General features: G+C 36.4%; 1 protein-coding gene across 3 annotated transcripts in view; it reads left to right on the top strand.

Moving 5' to 3' along the window:
• TMEM135 (transmembrane protein 135) overlaps positions 1 to 17,693 on the top strand; it is a 368,866-nt gene that overhangs the window by 332,580 nt on the left and 18,593 nt on the right. For all 3 annotated transcript variants that reach the window (XM_066248597.1, XM_066248596.1, XM_066248595.1), the window contains 2 exons: positions 3,587 to 3,628; positions 16,277 to 16,423. In XM_066248597.1, coding sequence (XP_066104694.1) covers positions 3,587 to 3,628; positions 16,277 to 16,423 — 189 coding nt within the window. The remainder of the gene's footprint in view (positions 1 to 3,586; positions 3,629 to 16,276; positions 16,424 to 17,693) is intronic.

The raw sequence follows: 17,693 nt of genomic DNA, 5'->3' as shown, positions 1-17,693 counted from the left end.
TTTAGACTTTTTTGTACATGGTCTTTTAATTCCAACCTGGACTTCTGTGATTAGTTGTATATCAGCTAAGTTGTTTTGATATAATGTAGCAAATTCTTTTTCCTCCTTGTCTTCCCTGGTTTTGTTATTATGTCATACATAGCAGAGAACCTTACAAATATAGAGAGATTCAGTAACTATGGATTGGGTCATACTACTTATTTGTCATTTGCATAGACTAAATTCAATAGAAAAGTCTATGTACATATCAGTTAAATACATTTTGTACACTCAAAAATAAACATGAGACAATATAAGAGAGTGATATTAGGAAGAGAAACTATTTTTTTCTTATATAGAAGAGATTTTCTGCACTATAAATTTTGGAGGAATAAAATATACTCAGTTCTTTTGTATTTTCCTATCGACATTTAATGTCTAGATGATTGTAACCAGTCCCATGGATTTAAGTATTACTTACATATGAATCCGACTTAATTTTTTAATCCAAACCTTTATAACCAGCTACTTACTTCCTTAACATTTCCATTTAAAGCTAACAGGCATCTCAAACTTAACATGTCTAAAACAAAACTGATTTTCTCCTGAAACCTGTTTTTCCCATACTGTTTCTTACTTCAATCAATGGGCATTTTATCTTTCCATCTGCTCAAACTGAAAATATTTCAGTAATTGGCAAATTTTCTCTTTTGCTATCACCCCACATTGAAACCATCAAGAAATGTTGCCAATTGTGCTTTTGAAATACATTCATAATCTTACTACTCCTCTCCACCTCTGCCACTGGATCTAGTCAAGCCACAGTCATTTTGGGAATTAGCTCCTTGCTTCTAACTGGGCCCTCCTGTGGTCTATTACCCAACCAGCAGCCAAAGTGATTATCTTAAAATTCAAAACAGATCTTGTTGCTCCTCTGCTGAGAACCTTCCAAAGTTCTTAACCTGCTTAAAGGGCCCTATAAGAATTGTAGACCACTGTCTCCCTCCATCGCTATCACTGTGAGTTCATTTCCTTCCACTGTGCCCCCACCCCATTTTGCTCCAGCTACAGTAGTCTACTTGTTGTTCTCCTTACATACCATGCGGACTCCTCATATCGGGCTTTGTAGTTGCTCTTCCTTCGGACTGAAATGCTCTTCCCTCAATTCAGTAAGTCTTCTGATCAGATTACCAAATTTTATTTCAGAGAGGCCCTTCTTGACAACACTGTGTAAAAAGATAAGGCCTGATTCCATCACTGTTTCTCCTCTTATTCTTTCTTTTTGCCATAGCAATTATCATCACATGACATACTCGTTTTTTAAATTCTCTCTCTCCCCACCCTAGAATGTCAGCCTTTTGAAAGCAGGGATTCTTTTGTTCACTTAGAACCTAAACCAGTGGTTATACATAGGCGGCACTCAGTCAATATTTGTTGAATAAATCAGTGAGCCTCAATACATGAATGGAGATGTGATTTAATTTACATTATAATAACTGAATCTATGGAATTGTGAGGAACCTTTTAATGGGGTCTGCTTTTATAAACTTGATGTTTATATCATACTTTTTACATTTAACGTGGAGTATACAAAGTGTGTCATAGGTTAGAACTCGAACAATACTCTTGGTGTCAAAATACAAGACAGTATTACTATTTTAAAGATTCTTTTTATGGGAATAATTACGTTTTTGTTCCTTTGACATAGGCATCTGACCCTCAATTACATTAACAGACCTTATACACATGAATGGAAAGAAGAATAGCCCCTTTTGAATCTGGGCTAAGACTTTATCAATATGAAGTGCTTCCCACAGGGTTCTGCTGAAAGAACCAAACTTCCATCATAATGAAATTGCAAATTCATTTGTATATGCCCTTTTATATTTGAAAGCTACTTTTTGATGTTTGGTCTGCAATTAGATTTATTGTTGAAGGTCACAATATGCAATCCTGACTAGACCAAGTTGTCAGAATCCTTTGTCTATTCAGCACTGCACAAAGATAAATGACTATTTTTTAACAATAACATACTAAAGCCAAAATTTGTTCCCAGTTGTATATAATCTTTTAATCAATCTGCTGCTTTCTGTTATCCAGTCAATAGACTACTACTTCCTCACTACCATACCTATCTAGGAATTACCTAATTATGAGTTTTAAATTACTGAGAAACACTTTCTTCAGATGGAAAAAGATAAGTTTAAGATTTTTAATGCTATAGTTTTCCCATGCACATTTGCAGCCTAACATATGAATTCTCTTGCCTTTACCCTCATTCTGTAGGTAATTATGTAGTGTGTTAGCTAAATTTTGTGGTTACATTTCTCACTGTTAACATGACCACAAAGTAGATCATGTTGCTTATTAATTGAAATGAATGCTTAATGTTTTAAAACATCTCTACACATGGATTAAATTCTTTCTGAGTTTTTATATGTCCTCCAATAAAATTGTGAGGTAGTTTCTTATATTTTTGTGCATTTTCTTTGTGACTTGTTATATAAAAGGTATACAGAGAGAATTCCTCAGTTAGATTTGAGGTTGTACTTTTTATCCAAGAATAGTCAGGGTCATATTAACATATAGTAAAACATCATTATATTGGCCTATCTTTATAGTTTCTCCAAGGGGTTTTGATACTCTATAGTCAAAGATTCTTTAGTAACTTGATTATATCTATAAAGTAGACCATTAAGACCAGTATAGTATCCTCATTTAAAAATTTTGTTAAAATAGTTTTTGTAGATCTGACAGTCTTTTTTTTTCTTAATTTTTATGTAATTTGTCTTTCCTAATTAAAAGGAATACATTTTCTCAGAAGAAGGTATAAGAGGAAAACCATAACTTTTAAGTTAGAGGAACATATTTTCCCGCTGAATTCTGACTACTGTACTGTTTCTTTCATGACATCTGGGAAGTTGCTGCATTTGATTGGGAGAGGGGCTCTACTCAGCTATGAAATAGAGAAACAACTATTCATAAAGTTGTGATATAATTAATACAGCACATATAAAGAGCCCCTCCCCCCAGATTTATGCCTAGCAGTAAATAGGGAAGCACTCAGTAAATACTGTTTAGAATCCTCTCTCTGTCCTCTCCCCTGTTCCCATGCTATGTTATCTGATTGGGCTTACTCAGAAGTTAAAACTGTTGAACTAAACTTGAAGCTTTTTTGTGCCTGCCAACTCTACATTGCTCTGCATTCATTGAATTAATAAATAGGGAGAAGTCAGGACCTTGAATTGACCTATACATAATACCCAGCAGGTGTATATGTCCTTTTACTTCAAAACAAATTGCTCCCCTATGGATTGGATAGAATGGAGAATGGTCCACTTCCAGCCTACATTTCAAGGTCACATGGAACCCTTAGAAGATTTATTTAAATCTCTCTTTAACCCGCAGATCCGAGAATTGAGTCCAAAGTTACGTAAATATGACATAGGAAAACATTATTATTTTAATTATTTTGTGTAAGATAGCTTGCTTCATTGTTGTTTGACCATTTAGAAAATCGTTTTTCAGAAAAATTTTAATAGCTATTTAATATACTATTTATATCTCAAACGTGTTATTTAATCATTATAAATTTTTATTGTTTTAGGTGCAAAGATGGTTTGAAAGGATTTACATTCTCTGCACTTAGGTAAGGAGCATATTTTATTTTCGTTTATGTTAAGAGCATTTGCAAGTTAACTTTTTAAAAAATTTTTTGGGGGGGAGGAGAATCAGATGACAGAGAGAAAGGGAGGGAGTAAGAAGTATTATTATACATAATTATAACAGTCATTGACTCAGTTTTTAAGTTGAAAGTTATTTTAAAAGTCACAAAAGTGATTATGTGAATATTTTATTAAAATAGAAATGTATTAGATTTTTCCCCCCTAAATCAATCAGCATCTATTTTTGGGCCTATTATATGCCTTATATCGTGGGCTATTAGAAAATAATTACCAGGTACTGGCCACTGGTTCAGTGGACAGAGCATCAGCCTGGCTTATGGATGTCTTGGGTGTGATTCCTGGTCAGGGCACACAGAAGAAGCGATCATCTGCTTTTCCTCCTCTCTCCCCCTACTCTCCCTCTTCCCTTCCTGCAGCCAGTGGCTCCATTGGTTAGAGCATGGCCCCAGGTGCTGAGGTTAGCTCTGTTGGAACGCATCAGCCTCAGGCTCTAAAAATAACTTGGTACTCAAGGATCAGCCCTAGATGGGGTTGCCAGATGGATCCCGGTTGGGGTGCATGTGGGAGTCGGCCTCATTGTCTCCCCTCCTCTCACCTAAAACAAACAAACAAACAAAAAAAAACTGGAGAAAAAAAGAAAAAAATTACCAAAACTCTCTTCTTAAATGACTAGGACAAAGTGCTGCACATGAACAGTTATTGGAAAATTAAGTATTTAATTGTGTGGTGCCAGATTATAGGATTCTTTAGAGCAGTACTCATGCATTGTTAAATTCTCCATAGCTCAACTCTTAACACAGTAATTGGTCCATGGTAATTGGTGGAAATGTTGGTTAACATTAGCATTATATTTTATAGTTCACCAAGCACTTGCCTAGAACAACAGTTCTATGAAATGGGTATTTTTATGCTCATGTGATATGATGAAAATTCTGAGGCTTAGAATGTTTGACTAATTGAATTTAATATCACCCAATGACTGTGTATACTTGCTCCAAACCCAGTGCTCTTCCAGTTTATGTCATGAATATTGCCTATTTTCTTCTTCAAAGTACATATAGTAAATGCTTAGTAAAGATTAGTAGTGTGGTATTTATTGCAAATATAGGAGGAGAAAACTAGGGTAGGCTTGAATATTAGGAGAAGCTTTTATATGATTGTCTCATAAGATTATTTTGAGAGTCAAATGAGTTAATGTATAAAATGTATTTAGAACTATGCATGGTTCTTAGTGCTAAAAAATATGGATATTATTAATTTTTTAATTTACCAATTACAGTTGACATTTATTAGTTTCAGACGTACATCATAGTTGCCTACACATTTGCATAACTTACGAAATGATCATCCGGATAAGTCTAGTAGCCATCTGACACCGTACATAGTTTTTTACAATGTTATTGACTCTATTCCCTATGCTGTACTTTACTTCTCGGTGACTGTTTTTATTTATAAATGCCAATTTGTATATAATAATACCTTTACCTTTTCCTCTCATCTTCTAATCCTTCCCCCAGCCTCTAAATCTGGCAGCCATCAATTTCTCAATATTTATGAATTTGTTTATTTTGTTTGCTCATTTATTTTGATTTTTATATTTTATATGTAAGTGAAAACATACAGTATTTGTCTTTCTCTGTCTCACTTATTTCACTTAGCATAATACCTTATAGGTCCATCCATGTTATGAATGGCAAGATTTCCTCCCTTTTTTATGGTTGAATAATATTTCATTGTACATATACACTACATCTTTATCCATTTGTCTGCTAATGAACACTTAAGTTGTTTCCATATCTTGGCTATTGTAAATAATGTTGCAGCAAACACAGAGGTGCATATATCTTTTCATTCTTTAAAAAAATTTTTTTTATTGATTGATTTCAGCGAGAGAGGAAGAAAGAGAGAGAGACAGGAACATTAAGCTGTTTCTGTATGTGCCCTGACCAGGGATCTAACCTGCAACCTTTGCTTTTCAGGTTGATGCTCTAAACCAACTGAGTTATCCAGCCAAGACCTACGGGTGCATTTATCTTTTAAATTAGAGTTTTGGGTTTTTTCAGATAAATACTCAGAAGTGGAATTACTGAGTCATATATATGGTAGTTGTACTTTTAATTTTTTTGAGGAATCTCTATACTGTTTTGTATAGTGGCTCCACCAATTTGCAATCCCATCAACAATGTACAAGGGTTTTCTTTTCCCCACATCCTCTCTAACACTTGTGTGTTGATTTAATGATGAAAGCTATTCTGACAGGTGTGAGGTGATACCTCATTGTTTTAATTTGCATTTTTCTGATGATTAGTAATGTTGACCATCTTTTTATGCATCTATTGGCCATCTATAGGTCTTCTTTGAAGAAATGTCTATTCAGGTTCTCTGCTCATTTTTAAATCAAAATATTTTTTAAGGTGTGTGAATACCTTAAGTATTTTGGATATTAACCCCTTGTTGGATGTATTGTTGGTCTTCTCCAATCTAGTAGGTTGTCTTTTCGTTTTGTTGATGGTTTCCTTTCCTGTACAAAAACTCTTTAGTTTGATATAGTCCCATTTATTTTTTCTTTTGTTTCACTTGCCTGAGGAGACATTTACCCTCACCCCCCAATACTACTAAGAGTGGTGGCAAAGAGTTAACTGCCTATGTGTTATTCTAGTTTTATGGTATTGGGTCTTCAGTGTAAGTCTTTAATCCATTTTGAGTTTATTCTTGTATATAGTGTAAGAAAGTGATTCAATTTTTTTTAATGTTTCTGTCCAATTTTCCCAACACCATTTATTGAAGATACTGTCTTTACCCAACATTGTATATTCTTGACTCCTTTGTCATAGATTAATTTATCATATAGAAATGGGTTTATTTTGGGGTTCTGTAGTCTATTCCATTGGTCTATGTGTCTGTGTTTATGACAGTGATGCTGTTTTGGTTACTATAGCCTTGTAGTATAGTTGGATACCAGGTAGTATACCTCTAAGTTTTTTCTTTCTCAAGATTGGTTTGGATATTGGGGTCTTTTGTGGTTCTATATAAATTTTAGGATACTTTGTTTTACAATACTTCTGTAAAAAATGTCATTGGTGTTTTTATAGGGATTTCATTGAATTTGTAGATTGCTTTGGGTAGTTATGGACATTTTAACAATGTTATTTTTTCCTATCCATGAGCATGGTATATGCGTCTCTTTATTTGTATCTTACTCAATTTCTTTAGTATCTTCCAATTTTCTGAGTATAGGTATTTTACTTTTTTAGTTAATTTATTCCTAGGTATTTTTTAAATGTAATTTTAAATGGGATTGTTTTCTTAATTTCTACTTCTTAAATGTTTGTTGTTAGTATATAGAAACATGACAGATTTCTGTATATTAATTTTGTATCTTAATATTTGCTACTTTACAGAATTCATTTATTAATTTAAGTTTTTAGTGGATCCTTTAGGATTTACTGTATATAGTATCATGTTAACTGCAAATAATGACAGTTTTACTTATTTATTTTTAAATTGGATGCCCTTTATTCATTCTTTTTTTTTTTTTTTTTGTCTGATTACTGTGGCTAGGACTTCCAATACTATGTTGAATAAAAGTGATGAAAGTGAATATCCTTGTCATGTTTCTTAGGAAAAATGCTTTGGCTTTGCCTTGTTGAGTATAATGTTAGCTGTTGATTTGTCATATAAGTCCTTATTATGCTGAGGTATGTTCAATCTGTTCTCACTTTGTTGAGAGTTTTTATCATAAATAGGTGCTAGATTTTATTAAATGCTTTTTCTACATCTATTGATATGATCACATGATTTTTATTTTCCATTCTGTTTATGTGGCATATCACATTAATTGATTTGCAACTATTGAACCAGCCTTACATTCCTGTAATAAATTCCACTTGATCATCATTTGTAAGCTTTTTAATGTATTGTTGAATTTGGTGTGTTAATGTTTTGTTAAGAATTTTTGTATCTGTGCTCATCAGGGATATTGACCTATAATTTTCTCTTTTTTTGTTCCCTCCCTCCCTTCCTTCCCTCCCGCCCTCCCTCCTTCCCTCCCTCTTTTCTTCTCCTTCCTTCCTTCCTTCCTTCCTTCCTTCCTTCCTTCCTTCCTTCCTTCCTTCCTTCCTTCCTTCCTTCCTTCCCCCTTCCCTTCCCGTTCCCCTTCCTCTTCCCCTTCCTCTTCCCCTTCCCCTTCCCCTTCCCCTTCCCCTTCCCTTCCCCTTTTTTCTGAAGCTGGAAACGGGGAGGCTCAGACAGACTCCCGCATGTGCCCGACCGGGATCCACCCGGCACGCCTACCAGGGGGCGTCGCTCTGTTGCTACCAGAGCCACTCTAGCACCTGAGGCAGAGGCCACAGAGCCATCCCTAGTGCCCGGGCCATCTTTTGCTCCACTGGAGCTTAGGCTGCAGGAAGGGAAGAGAGAGACAGAGAGGAAGGAGAGGGGGAGGTGTGGAGAAGCAGATGGGCGCCTCTCCTGTGTGCCCTGGCCAGGAATCGAACCCGGGACTTCCGCACGCCAGGCCGACGCTCTACCACTGGCATATAAGTCTTCCTAGTATTTCCTAATAACTTTTTTCTGTTTTTGTGGTGTTAGTTATTATTTCTCTTTCATTTCTGATTTCATTTATTTAGGCTCTCTTTTTTCTTTGATGAGTCTGGCAAAAGGTTTATCAATTGTATCTATCTTTCTGAAGAACTAGTTTTTGGTTTTACTGATCTTTTGTATTTTTTTTAAAACTTTATTGTTTATTTCTGCTCTGATTTGTTATTTCTTTCCTTTTACTCACTTTGGGCTTTATTTATTTATTTTTTTTATTTTCCAATTCTTTCAGGATAAGGTAGATGTTTATTTGAAACTTTTCTTGTTTCTTGAGGTAGGCCTATATTGCTGTGAATTTCCCTCTTAGTATTGATTTGGGTTGTTGTGCGTTTGTTTGGTTTTTTTCCATTGCCTCAAGATGTTTTGATTTCTTTCTGACTCTCATTGTTATCCCATTCACTGTTTAGTGGCATGTTATTTAGTTTAGCCTCCATGTATTTGTATGTTTTTCAGTTTCTTTCTGAAAGTGATTTCTAGTTTCATACCATTATTATTAGAGAAGATGCTTAATATGATTTCAGTCTTCTTAAATTTGTTGACACTTATTTTGTGGCCTAACACGTGGTCAGTCATGGAAAATGTTCCATGTGTACTTGAAAAGAATGTATATTCTGCTTCATTTGGACAATATACTCTAAAAATATCAATTAACTCCATCTGGTCTAATTTGTTATTGAAGGACACAGTTTCTGGTTGATCTGTCTATTGATGTCAGTGAGGTTTATAAGTCCCTCACTGTGACTGTATTACTGTGGATCTCTCTCTTTATGTATGTCTATATTTGCTCTATGCACATAGGTGGGCAGAAGTAGGTTTACAGTGGTGAGTACACAAAACATGGGATTTTATATGTATATTATTTAATTGTTAATTATTGTATTAGTAATACAGTATAACTATAAACTTACTTTTGCCCACCTCTATAAATTTGCCTGCTTCTACTTTGGACCTGTTAATTTTTACAAGTTATATTCCGTTGTTACATTTATCTCTTTATTATGAAATGCCCTTCTTTGTCTCTGGTTAGAACCCATGTTTTAAAGTCAGTTTTGTCTGATAAAAGTATTACTACCCCACCTTTTTTGTTTTGTTTTGTTACCATTTGCCAGCAATATATTTTTCCACTCCTTCACTTTCAGCCTGTGTGTGTCTTTTGATCTGAAGCAGATCTCCTGTAGGCAGCATTTTTATGGGTCTTGTTTGTTTTTTATTCATTTAGCCATACTGCATCTTTGAAGCATCTAGTCCATTTACATTTAAAGTAATTATTGATAAGTATTGTTTTATGATTGTTTTTGTGTTTCTTCTCTGTTCCTTTTTTATTCTTTTGCTTTCTTGTATGGTGTTGACTTTCTCTAGTGTTGTATTTGGATTCTTTTCTCTTTATTTCTTATAGATATTTGGTTTGTAATACCATCTGCTTCATATATACCAAGCTACATTTATATCTGTCTACTTTAAGTTGATGACATTTAAGTTCCAACACATTTTAAAATCACTGCAATTTTTATTCACCCCCTCCACGTTTATGTTTTTGTCATTATTTTCTACTTATTGTATGTGCTTGTATGTAGACTCAATTTATTTTGTAATTAAACATCATCTTTTATTTTTGTTTCTTAACTTTTGTACTAGCTTTATAGTTTGTTGATCTACTGCTTTTACTTTTTGCCTTTGTGACAATTTTTTTCCTATATTTTCTTACTCATATTTTTTATTTTTTTCTATTTAAATAAGGTCCTTTAACATTTCATATACCACTGGTATACTGATGATGAAATACATTAACTTTTTCTTGTCTGGGAAGCTCTTCATCTCTTCTTTGATTTTAAATGATAACCTTGCTGAATACAGGAATCTTGGTTATAGCTCTTTGCTTTTCATCACTTTGTATATTTTGGGCTGAAATCTTCTGGCCTGCAGAGTTTCTATTGAGAAATCAGTTCATAGTCTTATGGAAGATATCCTGTAAATAGCTAACTGCTTTTCTTTTGCACCTTTTTAGATTCTTTGTCTTTCACCTTTGTCATTTTAATTATGATGTGTCTTGGTGTGAGTCTCTGGATTTGTCACATTTATGATTCTATGTGCTTTCTGGACTTGTATATCCGTTTCTACAACCAGGTTAGGGAAGCTTTTAGTAATTATTTCTTCAAAGACGATTTCAGTTCCCTTGCTCTCTTTTCCTTCTGGGTCCTCTATGATGTGAATGTTAATATGTGTGATGTTACCCCAGGGGTCCCTTAAGCTATCCTCAATTAAAAAAATTTTTTTTCTGTTCTAATAGGGTGTTTTCAGCTATTTTGTCTTCCAGATTGCTGATTGTGTACTTCACATAATCTGCTCTTGATTCTCTCCAATATATTCTTTATTTTGGTGTATTCTTCATTTCTGACTCTTTTTTAAGTTTCTTATCTCTTTGTTCATGTTGTTACCTATTTATTTTCTAAGTTCCTTAAGCATCATTATAACCAGTATTTTGAACTCTGAATCTGGTGGATTTGTTGTTTCTATTTTATTTAATTTTTTTTCTGGAGTTTTGTTCTTTTCTTTCATTTGGGACATGTTTCTTTGTCTTAACATTTTGACTGACTCCCTGTGTTTGTTTATATGTTTTATGTAGATCTGTTATGTCTGCCAGTCTTGGAGGAGTAGCCTTATATAGTAGGTGTTCTGTGAGGCTCAGTGGTGCAGTTTCTCTATTGTCTTCAGCTAAGTGCTTCAGGTGTGTCTCTTGTGTGTGTTGTATGTGCCTTTCTGTTGAGGTTGAGCCTTGATTGTTATTGGGATATCAATGTATGGGGTTGTCCCTCAGGCTAAATGACTCTGAGGACTAGTTGTGACCATAGCAGACCACCCCACAGAGCAGCAGTTGCTTTAGTGGGGCCATAGTAGGACTATGATGCCAGCCAGATCTGCCCTTCAGTGGTTGTTTGTGAAGTTGTTAGGGTGCTGATATGGCATAATTCGAAGCTGGCCACCAGGTTTGTTGATTCTGGAGGCTCTTGGGAGGGGCTCTGGTGCAGGCCAAGGTCAGCTACTGTTTGTACCTGGCTTGGAGCTTAAGAGTGGGAGCTACAAAGTGACCTGTGGTTGGTTGCTGCTTTTGCTCAGTTTGGAGGTGCTTGGGAGAGGCTATTCTGTGAACCGACACTGACTGCCACGCTGGGCTTGGGGCCCTTTTATGGGCACCAGAATGTGAGCTGAAGCCAGCCATTTTTGTGCCAGGTTTTTGGCCACTTAGTTTAAGTTATGTTTAGGCCCACAGTGGCCACAATTTATGCCAGGCTTGAGGCCACCTGATGGAACTTGCAATGTATGTTGAGACCAGTTGCCCCTTGTGCCAGGCTTGGGGCTACTTAGTAAGAGGTACAGGGCACACCAAGGCCAGATGCTGCTTGTTTGAGGATTGGCAACCTTTAGAGATCTTAGGAAAGTCTACAAGGAGCCAAGGTAGGCTACATGTGTGGAAAAAAAGCCTCTGGGAGCAGCTTGGGTCCAGTATGTGATTTGAGTAGGGTGAGGTCTCAGGGAATCACCAGGTGATTGGGACACTGGTGTTCACCAAATTAGTGGAGAGTTTAGACTTGGAACATGCCTGCTCTTGCTGGTTGGTTGGGGGAAGGGCTCAGCGAGGAAATGTACCCATCAGTACTTCAGTCTCCAGAGACAGCTGCCCAGACTCCTGTCCCCTGCCCCACCAGCCCTTTCCCTGAAGCCAATCAGTTCATTTCCTCCCTCTATGTCCCTGGTATTCTTCCAGCTGCTGCTCCTGCACTGGAGCCTGGAGTGACTAAGTCTGTGAGTGAGTGAGTCCATGCATACCCCTCAAGAGGAATGCCTTGGCCTCCAGCAGCCCTTCTTCTCACTCGGATGCACTTCCTGCTGATTTTCACACCCAGATGTTACAAGGACTCCTGTCCTGAGCACAGTTGCCCTCTACTGACCTACTTGTTGTGGGGCCAAGACCCCTCACTCCTCAGAGAACACTCTGCAGCCGAGGTATCCCTCACAAATCCTTTCTTAGGTCCTCTTTTTAAAATTGATTTTTAGAGAGTGGAATAGAGAGAGAGAGAGGTCAATTCGTTGTTCCACTTATTCATGCCATCATAGTTGATTCATGTATGTGCCCTAACTGGGCATCAAATCGTAATTTTGTTCTGTTGGGAGGATGTTCTAACTAACTGAGCTATGGGGCCAGAGCTCCCTCCCGATTTGCCGCACCATGAGAGTAGGACCCGCTGGTCCGCAGTTCCACCCCTCCCACCAATCTAATCTCAGTATTTAGGTCTTCGTTATCTTCCACTGCAAGTTTCAACATTTCTTCTTCCTCTTTAATCCTCCACGTTCACCCAAATCGTAGTCCCCATCATTTCATCTTTGTTCCTTCCGATTTTCTCTTTTTCAATGTCCCAAATACTGTGGCCAGACTGATCTTTCTAGAACACTATTACTACTCTACTTAAAAACACTTAATGGCTCCCTGTTGCCCATCTTATCTAATCTAAGTCTGTCCTGTGTGCTTTTTTTAGTCTTCTGTAATCTGTCTGAACTCTGCCTATCATAAAAAAATATCTTTTTATTTTCTAATATAAACTTTTCATACCAATAAGGTTGATTTTCCCATTCTTTTCTCACATTTCTTGTTTACAATTTACATGCTTTTGCTAATGTTTACTTCCACATTTCTTACAGTTATCTGAAACTATTCTTCAAGTAAAGTTGAAGACTTAGCACCTATAAGAATAATAACAACATACTTCCTGTCATTATGACATAGGCAAACCCTGTGTTCACCTCCTTCCATCAAAATTACCACTGATTCATAGAACAGCAGTCAGTGAGAACCACTTGAAGACTAGCTGAACACAAGTACTGTAACTAAGGATATAAAGGTGAAGCCGTGACAAACTGGTAGGAGGGGTAGAGATGAGATTTTTTGTCTTTCCCTCCACTCTTCAGTACCAATCCAGTATGGAAAACCTAAGTGTTTAGGAAAGGTACTAATAACAGAAAATCAGAATTCATGCAGAGAATCTGATTTGGAGGGAACAAATTGAGTACACTATGTGAATTAAGATTATCTTTGGTTGTTGAAATTCTATGGTAACAAGTCATAATACACAGCAATAATTTGTCCATGTTATATTTTTTTATTAAAAGATCATTAAACTTTTTAGAAAATAGCTCTATCTTTGGCTCTAAATGATTTGTGTTAAACTGAAATTTGATAACAGCCAGAAGTTGGTTTTCCTAAAGGAAAACTTTGCTTTTGTTCCTGTCTCTCCTTAGGCTCCCAGCACCTTGCAAAAAATCAAAATGCATCCGATATTTTTGTGCCTCTTCAAGTCCTCTTATAATAAAGAGCTGTAGTGCTGTATTTTTACTTAAACTGTTATCTGTATTATATAGGAAATTATTCTGGAAAAGATAGTTATTAATTCTAGATAAAGGACAGAACCATGGAGAAGAGCCAGTGGGAGTCTGAAGGTATACTAAGTCTTCATCATAGTTTAAAACAGTGAGTGTGCAGAGCTTGGTCACTAAGAACCCAGGCGTTAGAATCAGACAGTTCTAGGTTCAAATAAATACTGGTATTATTGACTGTAGATATGATGCTTTTTTATGTTGTCTCGTGGAAATTATGGTACCTATTTCATAGTGTTGGTATGAGGATTTAATGATTTAATATTTGTAAAAGGCTTAATACTGTGCCTGTCATGAGTAAATGCTCAGAAAGTGCTAGTTATTACTATGTTTATTCTTTTATTTATTTATATATTTTTAAATTTTTTTACAGAGACAGTGAGTCAGAGAGACGGATAAACAGGGACAGACAGACAGGAACGGAGAGAGATGAGAAGCATCAATCATTAGTTTTTCATTGCGCGTTGCAACACCTTAGTTGTTCATTGATTGCTTTCTCATATGTGCCTTGACCACGGGCCTTCAGCAGACCGAGTAGGCTCTTGCTGGAGCCAGCGACCTTGGGTTCAAGCTGGTGGGCTTGTGCTCAAACCAGATGAGCCTGGGCTCAAGCTGGCGACCTCGGGGTCTCGAACCTGGGTCCTCTGCATCCCAGTCTGTCGCTCTATCCACTGCACCACCGCTTGGTCAGGCATTACTATGTTTATTCTTACAGCGTGTAAATATTTACAAGTATTTACTGTATGCCCAGTGGTATATTATGCACTGGGATATAATAGCAAAGAGGATACACATAGTCTCAAAGATCTCACAGTTTGATGGGGTGTAAACCACTAAAAAGGTGCTTCATTGGGCTATGAACACAAACGAAAGATTCTTAATTTCAATTTGGGGCACAGGCAGCATCTCCAAGGAAATGACTTCTAATCTAAGATGCAGTCCTGGCCAAAATACCAACAGTTATATGAAATGTGTGAGAGAGATCATTGTATCTCTTCTAGCGTACTTTTGTCCTGTTTGTAAAAACAATAGTACAGATCTTAAACTTTCCATGCACACCCACAATCAAGAACAAAATTCTTTTGGACTAACAATTACCAAGAATGCACAGCTGTCTTGTGGTGACAATCTCATTGCACACCCCTTACAATTTGATAAGCTAATTTTTTTGCTAAGTTTATCTGAATGAGATGGATTGCACTTGTTGATAGTAACATCTTTTTGCTTATATCTTTTACAGATGTTTAAATTTTCTTAATCTATTTGTCATAGGTCTCATATTCCAGAATTTATAGTATAGTATTATTGAGCCCCTATTTTATCTGTATTTTATGATATTTTCTGAAAATTCATCAGGTAGAGTTCTCTTAGGAATGCTTAGTTATTCTTTAGAAAAGCAATGACTCTTTTGTGTGTGTGTGTGTATTTTTCTGAAGCTGGAAATGGGGAGAGACAGTCAGACAGACTCCCGCATGCGCCCAACCGGGATCCACCCGGCACGCCCACCAGGGGGCGATGCTCTTCCCACCAGGGGGCGATGCTCTGCCCCTCCGGGGCGTCGCTCTGCTGTGACCAGAGCCACTCTAGCGCCTGGGGCAGAGGCCAAGGAGCCATCCCCAACGCCCGGGCCATCTTTGCTCCAATGGAGCCTCGGCAGTGGGAGGGGAAAAGAGAGACAGAGAGGAAGGAGAGAGGGAGGGGTGGAGAAGCAAATGGCCGTTTCTCCTGTGTGCCCTGGCCGGGAATCGCACCCGGGACTTCTGCAGCCAGGCCGACGCCCTACCGCTGAGCCAACCGGACAGGGCCTAGAAGAGCAATGACTCTTATAAGTAAAGGTACAAATAGCAGAAATGGAAATTTCAATGAAGGATACTGATTGAGTAATATCTAATGGTGGTAACATTTTTTGTACTGTCCTAGGAAAAATATTGTCTAGTTTTAATGAGACAGAAATGATGTTTTCTCTTGGGTATTAGGTTTTTCCAAAAAGTAATAAGTAGATTAGAATAACACTAAATTTAAGATTTTTCTCATGAAATAATGTAAGCGTACATGGTTAACCATTTTCTGATTCTCATTCTTTAGTCTCTTATTTCCTAACCTTACATGATGACATGGTGGCTGTTTAAAATGACATTAGATATAAATTCAAAGTGAAAAATGAGAAACATATTCAGTTGTAATAATCAGGTTTTAGAGAAAAAATGAGTTTTTGTCATTAATTAGTAAACCCAAATTGATAGTTCATCTGCTTATTAGTTTGGAAAATATTAAAGGTGTGTAATACTTTTTAAATTGGTGGCTTAAGTTAAAAGGGTGCTTTTTAAAAGTGTTATGCTGTATTTTACTTGGTTAATTTAATTTAAAAATACCTGCATTGTCCAACAAATGACTACTTAACATTTTTTAAGTATTTAGATTTCAAAAGCCTATTTTAAAAACAGTAACTAGTTTTTCTATGAATTGTGGAAAATATTTTTGAAATGATAATGTACTTTCCAAAGTTTATCAATATAGAAACAAAATCAGTATTTTTTCTCATTGATTTTTTAAGGTGAAAAATGCCTCATATTGTGTTTTGTCTTTAGGTTCATTGTAGGGAAGGAAGAAATTCCCACACATTCGTTCGCGCCAGAGACAGCATATGCGAAAGTAGAACAAAAGACAGAGAAACAGGAGGAAAAATCAAGAGGAATGAATTTAACTGCTCTAGTCAGGAAGCTCGTGGATTCAGTGTGAGTTCTTTATCTTGATATTTTAGCACACTTTGTCATTGTTTTATATGATATTTATACCATGCCAAGGTATTTCTGTATTTTTTTGTTTTTACCAGAAATGTGCGGAATTTTATAAAAGGCAAATGATGGCAACTAAATGTTATTATTTTTGGCAAGACTAGACCATCATACTCTTTTAAAATAGGTTTACATGGAATTGAAATACTTTTGTATTTCAAACTAGGCAGAATTGCAGGAAGCTAAAATGGGAACTTCAGGAAAAAAATATGTGCTAATCGAATGTGCTAAGTGTGGAAAGGAGAAAGAAAAGTTCTGAGAGATTCAATATGATGCAGAAATCATAAGGAGCAAACTTTAATAAAGGATATTTTGCAAAAGTTTTAGAGCTTTGGAAATAAATATTTGTATATTATAAAAAGAAGTCTATACTTCATATAAATAATCATTTATATTTCAGGTATAGATATTTAAGAAAATAAATTTAATTCTTCAAAATTAGATCTGTCAATAAAAATTATTTTGGATGGAGATGTACGACATGAGTGGGCAATACAGAAAGGGCATCAGTTATGGGAATCTGAGGCCCTTTCAAAAATCAGAAAACCTGTGTTTGACTCTCATTTGCCCCTGCTGGCTTTGTAACTTTGATTTAACCACTGCGTTCCAATGTCCTTATTGGTTAACCAAGGTTAGTCATCTCTATTAAGGAGTGATGCATGCATTAAATGATATAATATGACTTGCCTCACATTCATGAGCACAGAGTAGGTCCTCAAAACTTTTACTAACTTTAAAGACTCTTCATTTTGGCATACACCACCTACAGAAGCTAAGAGAAAAAGGAATAGTAGATGGTAGTGATCATATTAAGCAAGTTCAAAATAGTTATGGGTTATCTCAGTGGAGAGAAGGGGAAGGATCCTTCTCAGTGGACATCGTGTCAACAAAAGCCATGGGGGAACGTAGACTGTATTCTATGAGTGAATGATGCCATGGGTATCAGAACTGATCAGGTCACGTCATGGCAGAACTTGTCAAAGTAGCCTCAGTGAGTCCATTGGCGTGAAAGCAGATGCTGGATATACAGAAGCAACGCAGATAATACAGGAGACGAGCAGTCTAGGACTTAAGAAGTCATTTTAATGAAAGCGTAAGGGAAAATTAAATGACAGTTTGGCAAACTGTGGCTCATGAGCCACATGCGGCTGTTTGGCCCCTTGAGTGTGGCTCTTCCACAAAATACCACATGTGGGTGCTACCTCGATAA

Source organism: Saccopteryx bilineata, chromosome 1 (genome assembly GCF_036850765.1).
Source record: "Saccopteryx bilineata isolate mSacBil1 chromosome 1, mSacBil1_pri_phased_curated, whole genome shotgun sequence".
Taxonomy (NCBI): Eukaryota; Metazoa; Chordata; class Mammalia; order Chiroptera; family Emballonuridae; genus Saccopteryx; species Saccopteryx bilineata.
Note: the sequence above shows the minus strand (reverse complement) of the source record. Positions and strands in the feature narration are given on the sequence as shown.